This window comes from Falco punctatus (genome assembly GCF_963210335.1).
Source record: "Falco punctatus genome assembly, chromosome: 12".
NCBI lineage: Eukaryota > Metazoa > Chordata > Aves > Falconiformes > Falconidae > Falco > Falco punctatus.
In genome coordinates, this window is record NC_137592.1 from 25,389,366 (window position 1) to 25,410,660 (window position 21,295).

At 36.9% G+C, this 21,295-nt stretch overlaps 1 protein-coding gene across 1 annotated transcript in view; it reads right to left on the reverse strand.

Annotated features, from left to right (window-relative positions):
* Positions 1–312: 312 nt before the first annotated feature.
* Positions 313–21,295, reverse strand: part of GPATCH2 (G-patch domain containing 2) — a gene marked incomplete at its 5' end in the record, with an annotated part of 126,372 nt that continues 105,389 nt past the window's right edge. The window contains 2 exons of the mRNA XM_080408452.1: positions 313–4,063; positions 16,571–16,653. Of these exons, the coding sequence (XP_080264578.1) occupies positions 3,894–4,063; positions 16,571–16,653 (253 nt within the window). The 3' untranslated portion in view covers positions 313–3,893. The remainder of the gene's footprint in view (positions 4,064–16,570; positions 16,654–21,295) is intronic.

Below are 21,295 nucleotides of genomic sequence, written 5' to 3' on the forward strand. Positions count from 1 at the left end.
TTAAAGAGTGAAGGGAACTTGTATTTAAACGCCTCAGAAGAATACGATAATAAAAGTACTGCAAACATCTTAAATGAGGCATTTCCTGACATCGTGGTGTAACCTTTTCAGATGGATAATAATAACCTAGAAAAGTACTAATAAAAAGGTACATATAAGGTAGTATAGTAGCTTTAGCATAATATGCATCTGCTCAGTACAAGATATTAGCAACCTTAATTATATTTTCAGAAACAGCATGTTTTTTACTCCCCTGTGCAGTAGCGATGTTATCGATCAGGGCACTTTAAAGAAAAGAACATACAAACCCCATGAAGAACAGTCTATTTATTTTATTTCATCTTGCATTTGTGCTGTTAAAGCAAAGCGTTCTACACATATTATTTAGCTATTTACTGCCGTTCTACACCCATCATTGACCTAATTGCAGAAAGACAAATGCAGGGACAAACTTGTTAAAATGAGCATATTGATAACGCTTCTCTGACTTTGACAAATATTTATTTAAAAATAAGATACTGCTCATGGGTTTCTTTTATTAACAGTTAATGGCTCAATTCACAGAACTTTGAGACACCATGGAACATGTAGCAAAACGCAATGCTGATAATACATAATGTCTCCTCACCAAACATTCTGCAGAGGAAGAATATTATGGTAACAGCTGAGCTACTGGTTAATAAAACACCTAGATGGAAAGAATCTGACAAGTGATTGACGGTAACTTTTAGATACAAGATGATCCCATACTTATTTATATAGGCAAAAAAAACCTTCAGTGTCACAGCTATTAAGAATTATTATCTGAAAAACTTGCATATGTATTTTAAAATAACATGTGCCAGCTTTACAGTAGGTATCATAGTATGATTGTAAGTTAGGTATGAGGAGGACCTGAAGAAAAAATCCCAATAAATCCAAGTACTTTGCCCTGTTTCAAAGGCAACTAACAATGCAACAGCTCAAAAAAGAAAAAAATACAATTAATTCTTGTTTTGTTTCTTAACACTAGTTTTAACTGTGCAAAAATCACACTACTGGAGTATCTTTTAAAACCACTCCTACGACATGTGGAAAAACAGAAATAAAATGATACTGTGAGTCAGAATGGGAATTCTACAGCAACAAAAAAACCCTCTTTAAACTCTAAAGTATTTTAATAAATCAATTTGTTCTACAGCTTCTAACAGGTAACACTGACTGTCAGCTGCGGCATCTATGAGAATACCTGCTGGAAAACAGACAAACTATATCTATCACTATATCAAAATCAATTTGACTATTCTTAATGTCTAATAGTTTCTCACTAATGGATTATTTTAAAACAAAAAGTTGTAAGATTTCCAATCAGACTAAGTAGTTCTTCCACTATGGCTGTTTACTAGGCTGGCTGCTTCACTGTATCTGTCTGTATGCCTGGATGAATGAAGAGTTGAATGGGCTAAAGAGTTTTTCTCTCAACATGTATCCATTATTTCCCTCTCACCTTTTTAAAACAGAAAACATTTTCAAGTACTTTTGGAGCTGCAGACTGATTTCTTCAGAATCTACTGCTACGGTAAATTGCACAGAAATACTTCAAACAAGTGCTATATGTGCTGTACTTAGAATTTCCAGCCCAAGATATGTAGGGGTTGTAACCAAAGCAAAACAATGGATTTTAATAGGGAAAGAACATTCCTTTACATATTTGCAAACAAAGCTAGAACAACCAGAACTTAAAGATTCACTTTCACAATTTACATTTTAAAAATTATTTGAAGGAATTTTTGATTGTGGTGTACAACACAAAGAGCTCTTTAGAATTCCCTTGCTCTCAATAGCACACTGCATCGCAAGAACCGAAGCATGCCAGGTAAATTCATTATTGTAAATAACGCTTATACAAGTGGGCACCTCTGCTAGCTGCAGAATTTCAGGCTCTCAGCCCTTTGCAATTACGTGGCCCTGAAATCCTTTGGATATGGAATGTTTTTAACTCAGTTTAGTTGTGCAAGAGATAATTGAAGTGGGAAACACTATGCTATGCCCCAGAACCTTTCAATAAAATGCGTATGTGTTGATTAAAATCCCAAGTCTGTTTAAAATGTCTTGCTGTTTCAAAAAGCAAAACCACACAATCGTATCAAGTATTTAAACAGCAACAAATAGTTCTCCTGAAACTCAGAGAACGTGCATTCAGCTATCATTAAAAACAGTATCAAGTACCAACGTTTTACTCGGCACTACGTGTACGGTGAAACCATTTTCCCAAACCAACAGTACTCACAGTGGAAAGCACAAAGATTTCTTTTAAGCAAACTCAATGCTATAATGCTGCTAGTTCTTTTCCTAGTATTAATTTTTCTGGAAAAACAGGTGAAGTTGAGAGAAAAAGTAATAAAATCACTTAAAATTCATCACTGTATTCCACAGTCACATCAAGGAAGCTGTGCTCTTTTTGTTCTAAGGAAATATCTTTGCAAGCATCTGGAAGTAAGTATTTTTCTCTGCAGTTTGGGAGCAGAGGAAGAGAAAGATCCTCCTCTCGAATAAAAAAGAAAGACTGGAGAATCAAATCCTGTTACCTCTGCAGTGAGGGTAAATATTGCCGGCTACTCCAGGGGTGGGAGGGGAGGGAGGCAGGATTTTCTCCTTAGTCCACCTGAACAACAGTTTCCTTCAGCCCTATCATTTAATTTTAAAGTGGAATTTGTTTTATACTGCAGACCAATAAGTACCCTAGGAGCTTGATTGGTTGGTGCTTAATGAAATTGCTTCTGCTGACATTAGATACATTAGGATACTGATTAAAACACTTAATGATCCCTCTTGATTTTAAATTGCTAGCTTAGATTTGTGAGATGCCATCAAAGTACCTTTTTCCTTCCTTTCCTTCACCCTAACCCTGCTCCTCCTTGCCCTTTTTCTGTCCATGATCCTTAAGGGTTGTGGCTCACTGGCACCAGCATGATCACAAACCCAATGGTAACATGATGTTGAACACTGGATTGTTTAAAACATGCCAAACCCCAGAATATAAACACTGAAAAGGCAGTCGTCTTTAAAATACAATTTTCCTGGTTCAAAGCTCAAACTGTTCTTAAAAGTAGAAACACTGAGGATTATTAATATAAAGGGAAAGCCAAGTCAGAATAATCTTTAACTTTTTAAAATATTTGATGAAAAAAGATTATCCCGTAAATGTGAAAACAAGTATAAAAGCTTTACTTTTGAGCTTGAATGTGGAAGACAGTGATACATTGCCAGATAAACATGTTGGAATGGCATCCTACCAAAAGAAAGCCATTTTTCATGCTCTTATACAAAAGCGCACACCATACCACCTTCCAGTGGGAAATGTGTACACCTTATGGGCAAAATGTCATCTTGTTAACAATCAAATATTGTTAACCGCTAGAAACACCAGGTTTGGAAACTTTGCCTGAAAAGGGGAAAAACACAACAGCTGCAGAAAGTTCCATTTTCCTTGACAAATTCTTATCAAGACTTTCGAGATGAAATCATACTTACAAAAAAAAAAAAAAAAAAATTGCTTATATACTAAAACCTGCTGGGTTAGAAGCTTTCATGAAAAAAGGTGAATATACTGAATTTTATGCTTAATACAAACTTTAAGACCAGAGAAAATAAAAAAGTAGAAGTTTTTGTACATTTTAGCACCATTATAAAGTCAGACTCGAATGCCAGTTGTGTCACTGTGGCTGTACCTTGCAGCTGGTGTAGCTAATGTGAAGCACATCGACTTCCATCATCTCGGAGAGAGGAATAACTGGATTTGCCGATCACAACAAATAATATGTTTGCCATTTTTCCTTTTTTTTTTTTTTTTTTTCTCCTTTCAAAATTAATTCTAGGCTTTATTTTTATTGGGCAGCCAGAGTGCATTTCTGTCAGCTAAATCCAAGTCCAAGTCCTTTTGGTCTCTGGACAGCTCGTATCGGCTCTGCCATCCCTTTGCCGTCTGGTCCAAGGCCCGTGCCAGGGGTCCAGCCCATACTCTGAAGCATTCTGTTTCCAATGTTGTTTTCTGGGATTGGTTGGGTGTTTTCACCTACAAACCCTGAGATTAAAGAAACACACAGCATTAATCAGCGCTGCCCGCCATGTGGAGAAGAGCAGGATAATCTCCCTTAAAGCCTTAAACCTTCTTATTCTCCTAATTCACCTAACAGGTTGCTAGAACGGGCTGTTTTTGCACATGTTGACCTTATATGCATGACTGCATATGAATCTAAATAATACAGTCTTAAGCTCTGCTTTATTTTTGATGTTTTTAAAGACTCATTCAGTTTTTAAGTATGAAATACTGTCACAAATCTTTTATATACCAATATAGTGGATTCTACATTTCCATCAAAGAACACACATCACCTGCACAAGTCCACCAATACACCAATACAAGGCACGATTACCTGAATTTCTTGTCCTATACAGTCACATCATATTAACATGAACATTTCTCCATTCTTAGCAATACTTACCAATGCTTAAGATCTCATTCAATAAAACACAATTTTCTGATTAAACAGTTATAGCTGTTACAGAAACAGTACAGACAAGTGGTCTAGTATTCCAAATACAGCTATATCTTTACTCTGTTTCTCTTTTACTGATCATGTAAGAGAGAGTTGATATATCCAAGTCTACTTTCAGTATTTTCAATACCATTAAGTGTTGTTTATACACTTTTCTCTCTGTACCGTCAGGATGTCTGAGAAAAGCTGCACACATACTGCAGAAAAGATCATCAAGATTGCAAGTGTTATTGTAACAGATGCATTTTTTCATTAACAGATTATTTTTTTTTCCATGAATGTGTCATAAAAAAAGAAAGTGAAGTCAAGTAACAAAGCTGTTCCCCCCGCCATCCACCAAACTCCTCAAGATAGAATTTGGAGGTGAAGCACGGATAAGCCTTCCCATACATAACCGTCCTGCATAAGGGGTATAAATGATATTTATTTAAACAATCTGCATTGAAACTTACCAAGTTATATCATACAAAATTTTAAAAAGCTGAAGTTTTTGAACTAACACAAGCAGTTGCATGTAGGCAGCTGGATTTTGTTTTCAGCTTTGTTCAGCATCTCCCTCCCCCGCTGACAAAAGAACAAAAAAAGAACCCCAACATGTGCCCAGCTTCAAATATTCTCTGTTTAACGTTGTACCTGTTTATTCTGGACTGCTACTTTTTGAAAAATACTGCAGGAGGAGACTGTGTTTTTGGAGAGTACAATGTCTTCAATCAAGAGTTTACCATTGATGAGCAGCTGGCTCATGATTATATTACCTTACTAAAGAAGAACACAATAAAAGTTGAACATGCACTTCTGAAAAGCTTCAATTATCACACACATACAAAAAAAGCAAAGCCCCACAGTGGAAACTGCATACACATAAGTTCAAAACGAGAGGTGCACATTAAAAAACTCATGATAGTGATGATGAATTTATAGTACTCCAGCATTATCCACCACAGATCTGTTCATATTCAGTAAAACGCTGGCTACATAAAAGGTAGACAGCTTTCTAGTATCTCAGCTCCTCAGACAAAGAAAAAGGGAAATGCATTGAGAGAAGGCATCCTTTAATACTGGTTTGAAGCTATGCTTAATGCTAGGCTTAAAATAAAGGCTTTTAAGTCAGCAGCCTCCAGTCCCCAAGAGGGTTCCTCTTGAACTGACCAGCACAAAATTCAATGTCCAAGACTTCTTTTCTTTTCAGGCCCCCACAGGCAGAGGCAATTTTCATACAGATGAGTCCCTGACACTGCCTGGCATACACAACACAGGCTTTGCAACCTTCTTAGTTATACTTTCTAGCTAAAAAAAAAAAAAAAAAAAAAAAAAAAAAAAAAAAAAAAAAAAAGGAAAGAAAAAAGGCTACTGTTCAACAAAAGTTCTGGTAAACCTCACAGGTAAAATCCTGGAATTGTGTTTTGGTCCACTTTTCACAACAAGTGATGGTAAGAAATGAAGCATCATTTCAATGAATGCCTGTGGAATAATTAAGGGGGAAACTTAGAAGAAAGATCCAACATCTCCACCAAGCAGGAAAGAGCAAGGCTAAGAGTATATTTGTGACATCTAGATATCTAAAATATTAAAGTATTCATAACGCTGCTTAGGCAAAGCCAGCAATGCTGCTGGAATGGTATGCAAGGCATAGCCTGAGACAACGTAAACAGCTTTTTCGTTAGTGTATTTGGGGGAAAAACCCCCAGAGCTTTTCTTCTAATACATGTACCATTCTATATGAATTTCAATTCTCAAAAACAGCCAGAGCAACTTCACAAAAAGAGATACGTGAAAGAACAATTTGTACCCTGATGTGGTTTTTAGTACATTGATGTTTCTATTTTTGATACTTTCTGAAGTAGCTTGATGGTGGATTTTTTTTTCTGTGACTGACAGGATAATTGGAGTATTTTGTTTTTAAAGACATATAAGTACTTCTAGAATGTATACTGTAACTATTTTTCCCTCCACTAACACCTTGTGTTAGAAGACAAACCTCTCCTGAACAGTTTGTTTTATTCTCAGATGTCACCAGATTAAAAAAAAAACAACTACAAGAAACCACCACAACCTCGACTTCACAACCCACTTTTGGGCAATCAAACAACATATGCTGTCCAAAGGATGATGTGTTTGGAGGCTTTTTATTGCAGCAAGAATAAGGCAAAAGCAAAACCTGACCCAACTTGCCTATATTACTAATCGACTAATTACTGAATTAAATGTGAATATGGATAGCTTTTAATTCTGAAAAATATTTAATATATGCAGGCCACTCTTTTGCAGTACAGTCAGTTTTTATATGAATGCTATCTATATCTGTCTTTAATATTTCTGCAGTTTTCACTCATTGCTTGAAAAAATTATCTGTAATGCAACATATTTTACTTGACTCAGAAGAATACGGATAGTGGCATTGCCATCTTCCTCCACTCCACAACCCATCAGCATTTGGGGAAAGAAAAAAATTTGCATTGCTGATTGACTGCATGACGGGAGAGACCTCTTAAAAATCATGCTACACTGTGTGCTATTCCCCCGACCCCCGTTCTTGTGCTTTGGGCTTTTATTTTCTAATTAAAAGCAGTAATTGTCCTTGCAATATTCATCTTCAAGTTCAGTTTGTAATTCATGCCTACGGCACACTTCTTGGAGTAGCCAGTAGGGCCTGTTAGGCAGCACGGTCCAAGCACGCTGGCCTTGGAAACAGCTGCGCTACCTGTGGGACGTGTTCAGCCTCGACCCACCCAGGAGCAAGAGCAAAATCAACTCAATTGCACCGTCCCACAAAAAACAAATATGGAAAATTGGGCTAAGAAAAAAAGTGGGGATGCATTTTTCTAAGTTTATTGCCATATGAAGCTTTGTGGGGTTCCAGGAGTTACGAGGAAGTCTCTGTACTAATAATTAGTAGGAATCGCCTGTGCAGAGCCTTTTTACTCTATAGACTGAAAATGTTTTTAGCAACTGTTAACAGCTTGGTTCTTGATCTACCAGATGAGTAGTCCTGCAGCAGAAGTGGCTGCCGTTACACAAGCGAGGAGCAAACACCGAGGAACAGTAACTTGCTTGAACAGACAGCACTGTAAAATACCCTCACTTATGTTCCTTCCCTTTGCCATACTGCCAGCTGAAATAATAAAGGCCAATCCTCAAATGTTTGTGTATATGAATAAACACACTACAAGGTGTACACGTATTGTGCATATGACCTTACATACATGGAACATGGAACCTATGAGCAGAAAGAGGCAAAACTGGGAAGGGGAAAACAAAACCTCATCACATTAGTTTAATTTTGGTATGATATTTATGATGGCATTAAAGGCAGGTTTCAATGAAAAATAAAGGTAAGTAAGTTTTTCTTAACAGCTGTTGAGACAGGTATGTCCTGGTTAAAGAGTACACTAGTATTCAGTGCCATACCCTTGATTTTACAGTGATTGCCATGAATTAATTTAATTCCATCTGTAAGCTAAAATCAGATCAGAGGTCTAATGCTGCTGCAGGCTCCACATCTGTTTAATCATTTTTGGATACAACAGCTTGCAAAAGTTCAGGTTTTAAATTCGCTTCATATTTAAGAAACAATGTTACACCACTGCACATCATCTTCAGCAAGAAACAAATGAGCCTCTGCACAGTTTTGATCTGACAGATCCATTTTGTTTGCAAAATGCTTCTAAAGATTAAAAGCTCATCATTTAAGTTATCATTTATTACAGAATAATAAAGGAACTGTGACCCCACAAACCATACTGTGACAATATTTATTTGTATGGTCCAATTGCTGGATGAGACCAACATCAAGCATGTTTGGTTTATATTGGGGTGAATAAAATCAGAATACAGCCAGGTTCAATCTCTTCAATAACACTTGTTTAGGAAAATGTTGGTTTTGTTTGTTTTTTTTTTTTTTTTCCTTCCCCCCAGCTGTAAGAAACAAATGAAGGCATATTGAAGTAATTTCATCTCTGGCCACTGAACTATTTTTGATGTTACGAAAACGGGTTTTTAAACAGTTCTGAAGAAAATGACACTGTACATAAATATAGCCTTGGCCTTTCATCTTTCTTTTATATGATTAAGACTTGTGAGCAGAACAGCAATGCCTTTGCAGACCATACCACAACTATTATTTCCTCTTCTATCGCTCCCAGCAGCCTTAAATCCTTTAAATCCTTTCCTAGAAGGATCTCTCTTTGCTTGGGTAATTTTTGCAATACATGGCCTGCTAACCCTTACCCCCTACCCTGGATCTCACTTATGTCTATCACAGCAGAGTCAGTCTTTCTACTTCAAATCTTCCAAGGAGCATTGTGGATGGTAATTCACTTGCGTAATTGGCTCAAGCGATGAAAATCTTGTATCTGCCTCTCTTAGCCACTAATCTATCCAGCTGACTGCAAGCCTAATTGGCAGCTTGTTTAGTAATTTGGCTCCTAAAGTGTTGTATTGATGTTGGATAAACAGCCAATGGAAGGAGAAACGATACATGCTGCTTTACTTTAAAAGCCAGTGCACTTTCCCCCTCATTTTCTGAAAGCATTTAATATTCCATCTATTCTTTTTCTTTTCTGACTCCTCACTAGGCAGATGAGCTTGGAACAGTAGGGACTGATCCTGATACATAAGACAATTTTACAAGGAATGTAATTAGAATAACACACTGCTGTAGCATATCTTTTTATGCCAGCTCTAAGTAGCAAAATGGGAATCAGACTGCCTAGATGCTTACATTAAAACTGTTTTGGATAATTGCGTGCTCAACATTGTGAGCATAGCCAACAGCCATATTGTGATTTTTAAAATCAGTACCTGCAGTTGTTTTCAAAATTCAGTATGCTGTGGCTGTGTATCTAAAAAAAAAAAGTTACAAAAATCCTACATTACTTAGCTAAATATTTGAAATTGCATTTTTACACCAGACTTTCATATATATTCCTCACACCAAGCTATTTAAGATTGTGTCTAAAGAATAACCTTAGAATGATTATAGTTCAAGTGAGCCTGCTTGCATTGTATTTTACCCTAGCTAGCAGAGACAGAGAAATAGAGAGGACAGAGCTACGGCTTCAGCAGGCGTTGGAAATCTCAGTGTTTACCCACACCCACTATTAAAGCAATAGTCGCGGAATGGCAGCACGGGCAAATGCATTCTTTCTTGCAGCTCAGACCCTAGATTTAAATCTGTTTTCAACTGTCCTGAATACATAAACATAAATCCATGAACTGATGAAAATTGAGACACCGAACTTTAGGGTCAGCTGGTCACCCAGCATCACTTGAACACGGATCTGCAGGTGCTCTGCTCCTGCCATGCTTTACTGCACTACACTGTGTGTAAAGTGTAACTTCGCGCCCGTTCAGTCTTTGCTACTATTAAAATTGGTTGGGAAGAGCTGGAATTACTAGATTCCCATTTATCCCTCTGTAAGGGGAATCTCTTGAATACCCAAGACTGTCTTTTCACTAGGCTCCAGAGGAGGTCAGTTTTACGCCTGCCACCGGATGGCATTTAGGAAGAAGCACTCTCACAGGGGACCATTCCAAAGTTCTCCTCAAACCCCTGGAAACCCGGCAAATTGCTCCCTTCTGATAAGCATTCCCTGACTTTTACAAAAAGGCTTGTAACCTTATACTGAAAGCCACAGGGAAAGGATTTAAATCACAGTAATACTCTCAAAACGGACAGCACAGTTGTTAATTTCAGCAGAAAGATTGAGGATTAAACTGATACTAGGCCCAGGCACACCATGGTAGCTCTGTCTGACCCTAACTCAAGTTGGGATGGATTGCCAGGACACTGGAGATGTGCCTATTGCCTATTCTCTGCCTGTATGGTTGGAGTATTCCCTTCTGTCAAATTATCTTAATTTAAAGATGAAGACTAACTCATTAAAACTAGGCAAATATATCTGCATATTTTTTACTATGGGCTAAATAACCATTTGCCTATTTATTTATGCAAACAATGCCCACTGTGATCCCTCTCTTAGTAATGAAGGCATCAGAACACAAATCTTACTTACCACATTAGCACTGGCAGTGTCAATCTATAGGCTGAAAGGTAAACTTCTTTTACAATCAATAAATCCAAATTTCCTCTGACTGTAGAGGAAATCAAAAGCAAAAATTTTCTTTATGAAATCCACAGTATAACAGGTATCTACAACAACTTTTATCAGAAACCTTTCTACTGATTGTGAAGCTTTTATAGAAAGGCAGAAAACAGAAATCCAAACTTGCCTGTACTGAAAACCTGGTCAATTAATTTTATATTCTCACATCATGAAAATATTTTCTCACATCTTAAACAGTTAGTTTTACTCCTCTGAAGTGGTAAAAAAACCTTCTGCATAAAGCTATCAGGTTTATGCATAGGTGGCCTTTCTTATTCAAAAATAAATTACACGCTATCAAACCTTTAAGAAAAGTGACTTTTGCATAATCTATAGCAGGGCCTATTTGCAGCAGCGCTTCCTATACCCTCAGGAGAAAGTAAAACTAGCCACCATCCACTGAGAGGTTGTTACGGAGAGCTGGGAATAGAAGTTAGATTGACTGGGGAAAAACTAGACATATTTCCTCCTTGCACATTTTAATTCCCAAACTTTCTCTGGTTAACAAATGTCCTTTGGTATTACCAATCTAAACCACACTGACAGAAATATCAGGTACTGCTTTTACTGGTTGAGTTCTAGGAAAACTGCACAATGTACATCAGCTCTTCTGAAAAAGGTGACGCTTCTAACAAATTGCATCCAAAATGAAGGCAGCTCCTCTCTGTGGGGAACCACTTCATTATGGCATCTGGTAGAGAATGAGCAGAATTTCCAGAGCACATAACTGATCTGGAGGATGAGTCTCCCTGCTGACACCTCTCAGTTTCATTCAAAACCATTCCTCAAGTATACAACCATCTAATGAGACATACCTTTGGAACTGGAAAAAAATGCCTGGTTTAGCTTCTTTTGAGCAACAATTTCATATATATTAAGGATGCTCTCAGTGGTGATATTCTCTGTTAAGCTGGTTTATAATTCTTGACAGCAAAGTCCAAAAAAATTAATAGAATCACAGAATGTCTCAAGCTGGAAGGGAACCATGAAGATCAAGTCCAGCTCCCAATGGAGGCAATGTGAATGCTTTCCACAACCAGAAACAGCTACCTTAGGAAACACTCCTAGAGTAACTTGAGGAATTATTTTTGAACCTTCTGTATTTCAGAAGACAACAGCATTTAAAAAAGACTAGCAGAGTCATCTATCAACCTCAAGGCTGACTTTATATTGGCTATGTGTACAGCCTGAAGAATACTGTCTTCTCTCTAGATCACAAGAAATCCATCAGCAAATTCTCAGTATAAGCTTGGCTCTTGTCGTATTGTGGATCTTTTCTTCTGAAGTTTGTTACTGAACTCTCTTCATTACTCTGGAATTTACATGCAAGGGGTCCCACCTGAACCAATGACCTCAAGCTCAACATGGAAGGCCTTTTGCTCTGAAGGGACAGCAGCTTCCAACGCTGGATGGCACCCTGTGATCTTTCCATTGTTGAACTGCTTTAGTGAGACAATATGGTTGGAAAAACAAAGAAACAGAAAGGGGTCCCTAGAATTTAATCTGCTGCAGAAACCAACGAAAGAAAAAAGTATCCATAGGCTGGATGATCAAGCAGATATACTGCGTGCGCCAGAAAGGACTTTGGTAGACTAAGGATAACAAGTGGTGCAACGCAACGAGGGAGAGCATTCACAACACATGCCAGTGTCAGACTGTCCTGTGACAAGGGATTTCTGTCTATGGAGTTGTAACATTTAGTAGATAGAAAAGCAGGGAACCCAGCCAAAAAGAAAATAGGCATATAACAGTTCGTCTAGAGTTTTGGAAATTTACTGCCAGTTCACCCAAGTACACAAAAGTCTACCCTTTCACTGCAACTGTCTAAGTTGACCTTCACCACAAACTTAGCCTCAGCCACCTCTGTTATCACAGTGTAATCACAATCTTTTTCAAATCATCATTTTGGTACTGCAGATATTCAGGTCTGATTTTTAATCACTGACATATTAAGCATCAGCAAAATAGTTTGCTTAGCTGTTCTGCTGGCAATTTTTAAAAAGGAATGAAAACATGTACCCTTTTGATTACCTTGTTAAAGTGAGTCATGATGGCATTATAGCAGTGCTCAGTATTTCTGCTGTAATTAAGAATCTGTCATATTTTTCATTAAAACACATTCTTTAAAATGAGACTTTTAACTTGGTCATTTCAATCAGTACCAGCCTGAAGTGTAGCATGCAACATGCCAACTAGATAAAGAAAATGACATCTGAAATTTGCTTTTGCAAAATAGAAGTATTAAAGTCCCCATAACATGCACAGTAAATTTATACATTTTATATGCACATTCTCTTTTGTATTTTAAGTACACCATAGCTTTCTCTTTTTGAAGTTACTTTTTGCAGGTTTTCCATGCTGCTCCAAACTGTAAACCATGCTATGTAAGCAACAGAGCAAAGATTGTTTCCAAATAGAAAGAAATACCCATTTACAAGGCACACAAGTAAAACTTAAATTTTTTTGTTCTGAATCAAACTCCCTATGTTCTGAAAATTAAGTTATTAACATCCCACAGATGTGAATCAGAATTTCATGGTTTTTCTCCCAACATTTAAGATTTAGAGGTTTTTTATTAAAAAAGAAATCTAAAAGATCTTGGGGATTTAAAAGGAGCTGATTGAGAAAAAAAGCTTGTACAGAAGAAGATGGAGAGTCAATAGGAAAGGAACTGGGGTAAACATATTCAGTGTATGAACATGGCTTCTAAAATTCTGTAGCATCTGCTGGTTTGATACGAGACGTAAACTAGGTAATCTGACTGAAATTACTGTAAATATTCCCAATGTGTCTGTTTCAAATAGCAGTAATACTTTGCAGAGAATGACCTTTCTCTTGCATGCAAATTTTGTTGTTGTTCTTTTGTTATTATTTTCATTAATGCTGGACCCAGTTTTTCTAGGGCTAGTTCTGTGAAAATGAATTAGTTTGTCTAAGAGGTTTTTATACAAACTTGAGGGTATTGTATTGCTGCAATGAAATATGTCAGGGTGTCACGTGAAATAGCTCTACCACTCAGGTAGTCAAAGAGGGCATAAAGTCATTGAGAATGACCTGGTCCCAAATCTGACTAGAATCACTGAAATAATACTGGTTTCATGGAAAGAAGCTGTGCAAAATGTAGGTATTTATAATGTATGGCACCTAATTCTTCAAAGAAATCACAGTAAGGAAAGAATTTTTACTAGTATCTTTTTTTAGTCAATAAACTAATTAACTATCAAGGTTCACAACACACAGATGGAGCTATATCAAGCATCCATAAACCAGAAAATTTATCTTAGTAGAAAAGGCAGAATAGGACACTCCTGCCTCAGTACTGTCAGCTCCTAACAATCTATACCTATATTATCTCCCATTTTCTTCACTGCTTTTCAACACAGCTTTTCTTCACCTTTACAAATGACATTTCTGAAACTATAAAATGCTCTGTGCTGCTCAAACTTTCTTGCTTCAATAGTTCCTCATCGCTGTACAAGTAAATCTACATCCTTTGTTACTAATATACACAAACCTATTGGTATGTGACTTTGACTCCAGGCTGAGAACAGACTATAAATTTAGAAATCAATATCTAACTCTATCAATATTCATTTTACTTTTTCAATACAAAATACAAAGGTGAAAGAGCAGTAAATAAGCTGGAGTACTGAAATAAATTGGGTGTTCTTGTCACAATTAATAAATGTTTAACCAATAACACTGCTTGCTACAGAAGTCTGCAGCTTTGTAAGGTGTCTGAAAGTAGCAGGTGCTACCCTTGTGAGACTCAAAACCAGAGAACACATTTCGATACCTCATTAGGATCACCAGTCCTTCTCTTCAGTACTACTGAAGCTAAACGTATAAATGACCATTTCTCAACACTGTGCATAGTGCTACAGGAATTTAATATAATGTATTTCTTTCACATTTCTGAACAATGCAATTTATTCAAAAAATGCAGACGGGATTTTTTTTTTTCCAATGGATTGGCTCATAGTTGGTAAAACTTTGCTTATTTGCAACACATACAGCTCAAGAAAATGTTCGCAATTAATGACTCATTTAGAGACAGCCTTTCAGATTTCACTATGATGTTAAGTATCGATTACTAACAATGCCTTTTTCATTTCCAACTTCTGTTCCTGTAAATACGCAACTTTTGCCTTTTTTTTATTTCAAGAAAAAAGTTTACAAATTCTTCTATATAAAATCTAGTTCTTCTGTTCCTATACCTTAGCTAATACTGAAAGAATAATCAAATGGTGATCTTTCTTTTTAATGCAAATTTCCAAATGTATTTCCCTTCTAAAAGGAAACCTGTCATAAAATGTTATGAAATACTGACAAAGACAAACAAGGAATGCGATGGATAAACAGCAGTTCAGCTGTAGGAGGGTTAGCTTTTGTGAAAACTTACAATTTATAGTATGTTATACATTACCTACACATATCTGTAAGTTTTCTCAGAAGTTTACCAAAGTTTCCATTTGCATAAAAATTTACAATGATGAAACGTAGAAAAAAACTTTTATAAGACCACATAAATAATTCTCAGTCCTCCTGCCCAGATCTAAATTGAAAATATTACCTTGAACTTGAAAAACCCCCCACACTAGTTAAAAAGGCATGTCACATAACAGCGTTAGCCACTGTTATTCTCTGTTGCTCTCCGCGTAAAGGCAAACTTTGGGGGCAAAACAATCTCTAAATCTGTGAATATATAGATACGTAACTTTGAATGACCACATAATGTATTTGCCTTAGTATCAAAATATTGGCTTTGCAAAGTTACGCAGAGGAGCCAGCTTATAAAATAAAATACTGAACGCTGAAAGCCCAAGGTAAAATGAATAATAAAATTAATTTCATGATACTTCATCCCCTCTCAGTACAAAATGACATCCTCTAGTACTTGAAAGTTGTGAAGTGAAAATCACCTTGTAGAAATAATGATATTATTCTCTCTTCAGCTATTAAGTATTTTTCTTTCTCACTTCACATATGTTCAGAGTCTTAGAAGCTGACCCATACATTCTCTTTTTCCATACTGCTGCCACTAAGGTGCTCTTATAACATTTTAAATGTTATTCTTGGTCTGTTTCTGCCACTGAGCTTTGAAACAAAGACTTTTCAGGAGGGGGAATTCAGCTGGAATACAAATACTAGGCTTCTCTAAAGACATCTATTTGAAGAACAGTATATGTTGCATATGTTACTATAGTAATTGATGTAAGACTAGGACATGCAATCCAGATTTCCATATTAACAATATATAAAAAGCCTCACACCAGCACACACACAATCTAATCCTTCCAGTACGCACATATATAATTAAAACAACAAACTGATGAGGGTCCTATAAATCACTGCTAAGTATTGAAAAAGTCATTTTCCAGCTGTGACATCAGCAGAACGCATCCAGGGCTGTGACCTCGCATCTGTAAAATTCAGAAATGTGCTTCCAAGTGCCTCCTATATAATCTACAGCACTACTTTTAAAGCTGTGTTTCACAGCCTTATCTCCACATTTTCAATTGTTTGCCCAAGTATTCACATCCTATCTTTATTGTGCAGGGTATTTATAGTATTCATATGCATTCCTCACAGAAAAAAAAAAAGTTGCCTCATGGCTTCTACCTTGTAAGGCTTGAACAGACATAAGCGGTAATCTTCATTGTCTACAGTTCTCAGTATATGAAAAAAGATTTATTCTCTTTAAAGAATGGTGTGCAACAAAGGACTAGAAATTGGAAATATTTGGGGGAGAATTAGGAGACCCTAGTATTTCCTAATCTCTATTAATAAATAAGGATAGGACACATCTGAAGTTATACGGGAAGTTACTGAATTTATGAAGCATTTCCTCAGGTCGCTGACCTACTGCTTTGTATTTAGAGATTTAACATCTCGTATTTTGTGTTCTGTCCCAGGGAAATTGGTTACCTGTGGGTCCTGGCAGGGGAGCAGCTTTCCTTCTCCGTTTGATGTCTCCCATGCACAAGGATCCTAAGTGTACGCTGGTTTGCCTGCAAGTAATTATAGGAGAAAACTATTAACAAAGGAAGAAAACCGCCAAATACACAGCTTGTATAATCTGAACCTATATCAAAACATTCTCAACCAAGATGAAACTGCACCGTCGAGCCACCAATCTTGTTTATATCGAAGCATAATTATGTTTGTTGACAAGTGCTCAGTATCTAAATGCAGCATCATAAATTGTTGCCGGAATGAATAATATAAAGGGAATGCTTCTTAATTTTCAAAACCGGCAATCTTTGTAGCTCAACATAAAACAAACTCGCTGTTGCTCCTGACAGGAAAATAGCTAAGATTAATTATCTAAAGAGATCACAATACTCCTGGTAGGTTATCAATTGGCTAGTAATGCCTGACTGTCAGAACAACGTTTATTACATGAAAAGTATTATAAATTTTTTTTTAAAGGTAACATGAAGAATGAATCAGAAAGCACAAAACAGTAAACTCTTCAAAGTTGCATGAAATAAACTTATAGCACAGCAATTTATCCTTTTCTAAGTCACTGGCAGGTTGTGATAATGGTAACATGAAAGCATACTATCTGGTATACTCATTAAACAATTATGAGCTTACACCTGGAGACTGGAAAATCAGTGGATCTGCAGAGGATGGCAAACAAGCAAATCTTAGTGCATTAAAGCCAGGTATCAGAAGTCAGGTACCACAGAAAAGGATAAATTTGGAATTTCCAAATATTGGATTTTGGAATATAAAAAGTCTTAAAGGACAATTATATTTATTATTTTTCTTAAAGCAATGTGCGGTGCCTGTGGAATAGATTATACGTAGCTGGCATTTTTCTGGAAAGAACTAGAACAGAAGGGGTAAAAATGCAGCAATTTCTACACTTTACAATTTTAATCTGTCTCCATAAATGTTGCTGAGAAGTATGATTCTTGCCACAGAAATGCAGTGAATTTTGATAAAAATACAAGTTGAGGATTAAATCTGACTGTCTACTGTAGCATAGTAACACTGTCACTCATGGGATCTGGTTTCAGTGTGGATATATGACTTGTCCTTTACTGCATTTATAAACTTTTAAAAGCTCTGCTGCTTCTAAATGAATAACAAATAGTCATATAATGTTGAGAGACCTCCGATCTGCTCAATAATGTAAAAGAGTGACAACGCTTTGATGAAAAAGACGACAATGTGCAATCCTCTACACACTTCTTCTAGAATGTTAAAGTAAATTAGCAAGTACCAGAATGTTTTCATTCAAACTGTAAAATTTTCCAAGAAATTTAAGTTTCACACAGACATGTAATGTAACGTCACCCAGTGAACGCTTATTTCAAGAGTTATTTCTTTTTGTTTTAAACCAGACATTTTCCTTGCAAGCCTTCCAAGTTGAAATTGTGCCCTATTCTAACATCTGGAAACTAAAATACTGTTGAACTGGTACATTAACATGGTGATAAATTTCAGTGATAAATTTAGAAATAAATAAAAAAATGTAATCCTTTGATAACTGATTGTACAATAAAGAAAATTTGTATTGAAATATAATATGGAGAAAATTATTAGAGCAAAAATATTTAGGATATGTTTAATCATTAATAGATCAATGGTTAATGTTGATATTAAACACACAGAATAAGTTGTGTGGTAAATTATACGTTAAAAAGCATGCAGCTCTCCGGTTTCTCTTCCGAATGAAAAAGGGACAAAGTCTCCAGGAATACAAGTAGGATGAAAGATAAAAATTAATAAAGTCAGGCAATTGAACCTGAAGACCTGAGCCACAGCAGTAACAGCTAGCAGCATTTGAGTTATTTTACCCAGAATTGATTATCTGTTACACTACATTGAGATATCTAAATTATTGATCTGTAAGATTATGGTACTGGGGTCTCCCCACTTTTCCTCCAGGCACACCGAATGGAGTTGCAACAAATAACAATAAGTAAGGACTACTTTGTTATTGTTGTCACCCTTCATGTAGAACATAGCAGTTACTTTTTAATTTAAAATCAATGAGTGTCTGAAAGGCAGCCTTGTTCCTTCAGCATAAATGAATCATTCGCCTTTGCTGAGCACAACCACCTGATCACCAGCCAAGGTGAGAGTAGGTATTTCTTTGTTATCGTTGAAAATTCTGTACACCACAAATAAATAACAATATGTCAGAGCACTAATTAAGCTTTGTCAAACCTAGTTTTACGGCCACTACCATCAAACATTAAGCTAACTCATGATGCTCAAGTAGCATTTGCTTTCACCAGGTCTTAACATTTGATATGTGCTGCCAATGTAGATCATAGCAAAAAACCCCACAAAATCAAACAACAAAACAGCAACAAAAAAAGGCAAGCTTTTTAATTTTTTTTTTTTTTTTTTGAGGAAAAGACAGAAACTATCACTGCTCTGGAACTGGCAGGTTAGACAAAATAAGTAGTATTCTGAAGCTGCACAGTACATTTTGAAACGTTTGTAACGGGGGTATTATAAAGCAGTGAGAACTCTGACCCTCAATCAGGCTGAGTTTGGCATTATGTTTCTTAGTATTAAATCAGAAAAGCGTGGATTACAGAAAAACAGCAAGCTATTTGCCTGACTTCTCTCTACTTACCCCTAGCTTGCTTCCAGCTATCATTTATAAATAGTGCTCTGGAGGGAAGCTAGGCATTTTATTAGGGAAAAAAATAAAACTTGTTAAGACCACCTTGCCTGAAAACTTGGCTTTTGACGTGCTGGTGACAGGCACTGGAGCAAGCAGTGTCAAATGGAATAATTTTTAAGGAAAGACAACAGGAACTTGTCGCCTCATTTTATGCATTTACAAATAGAGGCTTTTCAGAGTATTAGGCCTAGTTAAAGCTGCCCTCTGGATAAAAAGTGTTCCCAAGCAGCCTCAGACAAGCTTGGGAGACAAACAGATGTGACTATGGTCCCTGGCGTTTGGCAAGAACACTCACTGTCAATACAAAAGATATGAGCATGGACAGGGCATCAGCTGCACCACGGCCGAGCAGGCCTGCAAGTGCCATAGCGGCGGCAAAGTTGGGGCAGGGGGAATCGGAGGGCTGCAAAAGCCCGGCTGGTGTGAACTTAGGCTAGCATGCCAAGAATTGTTGTTGTTGCTGTTGTGTCATGCCTCAGCGTATTAAAACAAAAACACTGGAAAAGCCACTGTCAATTTTTATTTGTTTTCCATCTTGCACGGTGTTTAGAGTCTCCTTTTTACATGGTAAATAGCCTCAAAACCGGAGGCAGACAGGGAAGGCAGCAACTAAACCCAACAACTACATATTAATAAATAAATAAATAAAATAAAACACAATAAACAATAAAAATAGTTTTGATACAGCAAATACTTTTATAGAAGCAATGACATGCAAAGCAATTCACAAGCGTCTATGCACGCTTGTGACAAACATTCATTCTGACAGAAATTTTGTTATCTCCTCCTTAAATATTTAGTCTCCCTATCACTTCTTTTTCAAGGCAATTGCCCTTACTATGGTAACATGCCTGAATTGTCTCTAAGCTCCTCAAACATTTCTATCCATGCTTACACAACACAATGTCTTTTACTGTAATTTTCATAGCTTAGTAAGGAATATTTTTTGATGAGTGCCTTTTCTGCAGTTACAAATGTTCGCTTCTCCAGGGCATTTGTAATAGGCTATGTCGGATTTTTATCTGCCCTGACCTTTGCAGCTTATGGACCATTTGGTCACATTCCCCAAATAAACATCTTGTTCCGCAGGGGAACCTACAGCGGCGCTGCTTTAATTGCAATTCACCTTCTGAGCAACTGAGCACACAAAGTGGTTCCTAACTCTTTCACTAGTAGTTACCAGCCCTGCACTATCGAGTTCCAAGTTCACCAGTCCAGCCACTGAGAAGGATAATACCACGAAACGGGTGCAGGATGGCAGATACTCTCTGGTTTATTACATGCTTCTGTAATCACTGTCATCCCATGTGTAAAAAAGATGAAAACAAAACCTCAAATGCCCAGAACCCCACGAAAATGCAAGAACCCCCCTATCTCCCAAATTAAAAACCCCTGTTACAATTCAGCAATTTTTCCAGTCTCTTCAGAAAGATGCAACGAAGCCATTAGTCTTGCAGGCACCAATACAACAGCCTAAACTAGCGAGACTGTCTCATCTCACTTGGGGGAACCCTGGGTACTAGTGTATTCGATACACAAAGTTTGCATGTGTATTTTATATCCTTGTAACAGCACGTCCATTGGTCACTTCACTTTGTCTGCCGCCAGCAGCTGTCCCTTTCCTTGCAAGCTGCAATGCTTTTACTTGGTGTCAGTGCAGTTGCTTTTGTTTGTGCACTGTAATCGTGCCAACGGTTACAACATCATTGAAGGCAAACTTAATTTTATCTCTTAGTATATTTAGTGTCAAACCACTTACCAGATGACACTACAACATTGCTCAGATTGCTTGTAAGCAATGGAGGTGATGGCTTTATGTTCTGGTTGTGACAAAACCGTTAGTAATCAGTACTTTCATGCAAAGGCAGACGTGGAAGAATGCGTGTTTTTTGTTTAACAATATTTATTAAATTTCTGTACTCTAACTTGGAAAATCCTGTATGTTTTTGAGAAGAAAGAATGTTTTCAAGAAGACAGATTTCTATTTCATAATTAGATGA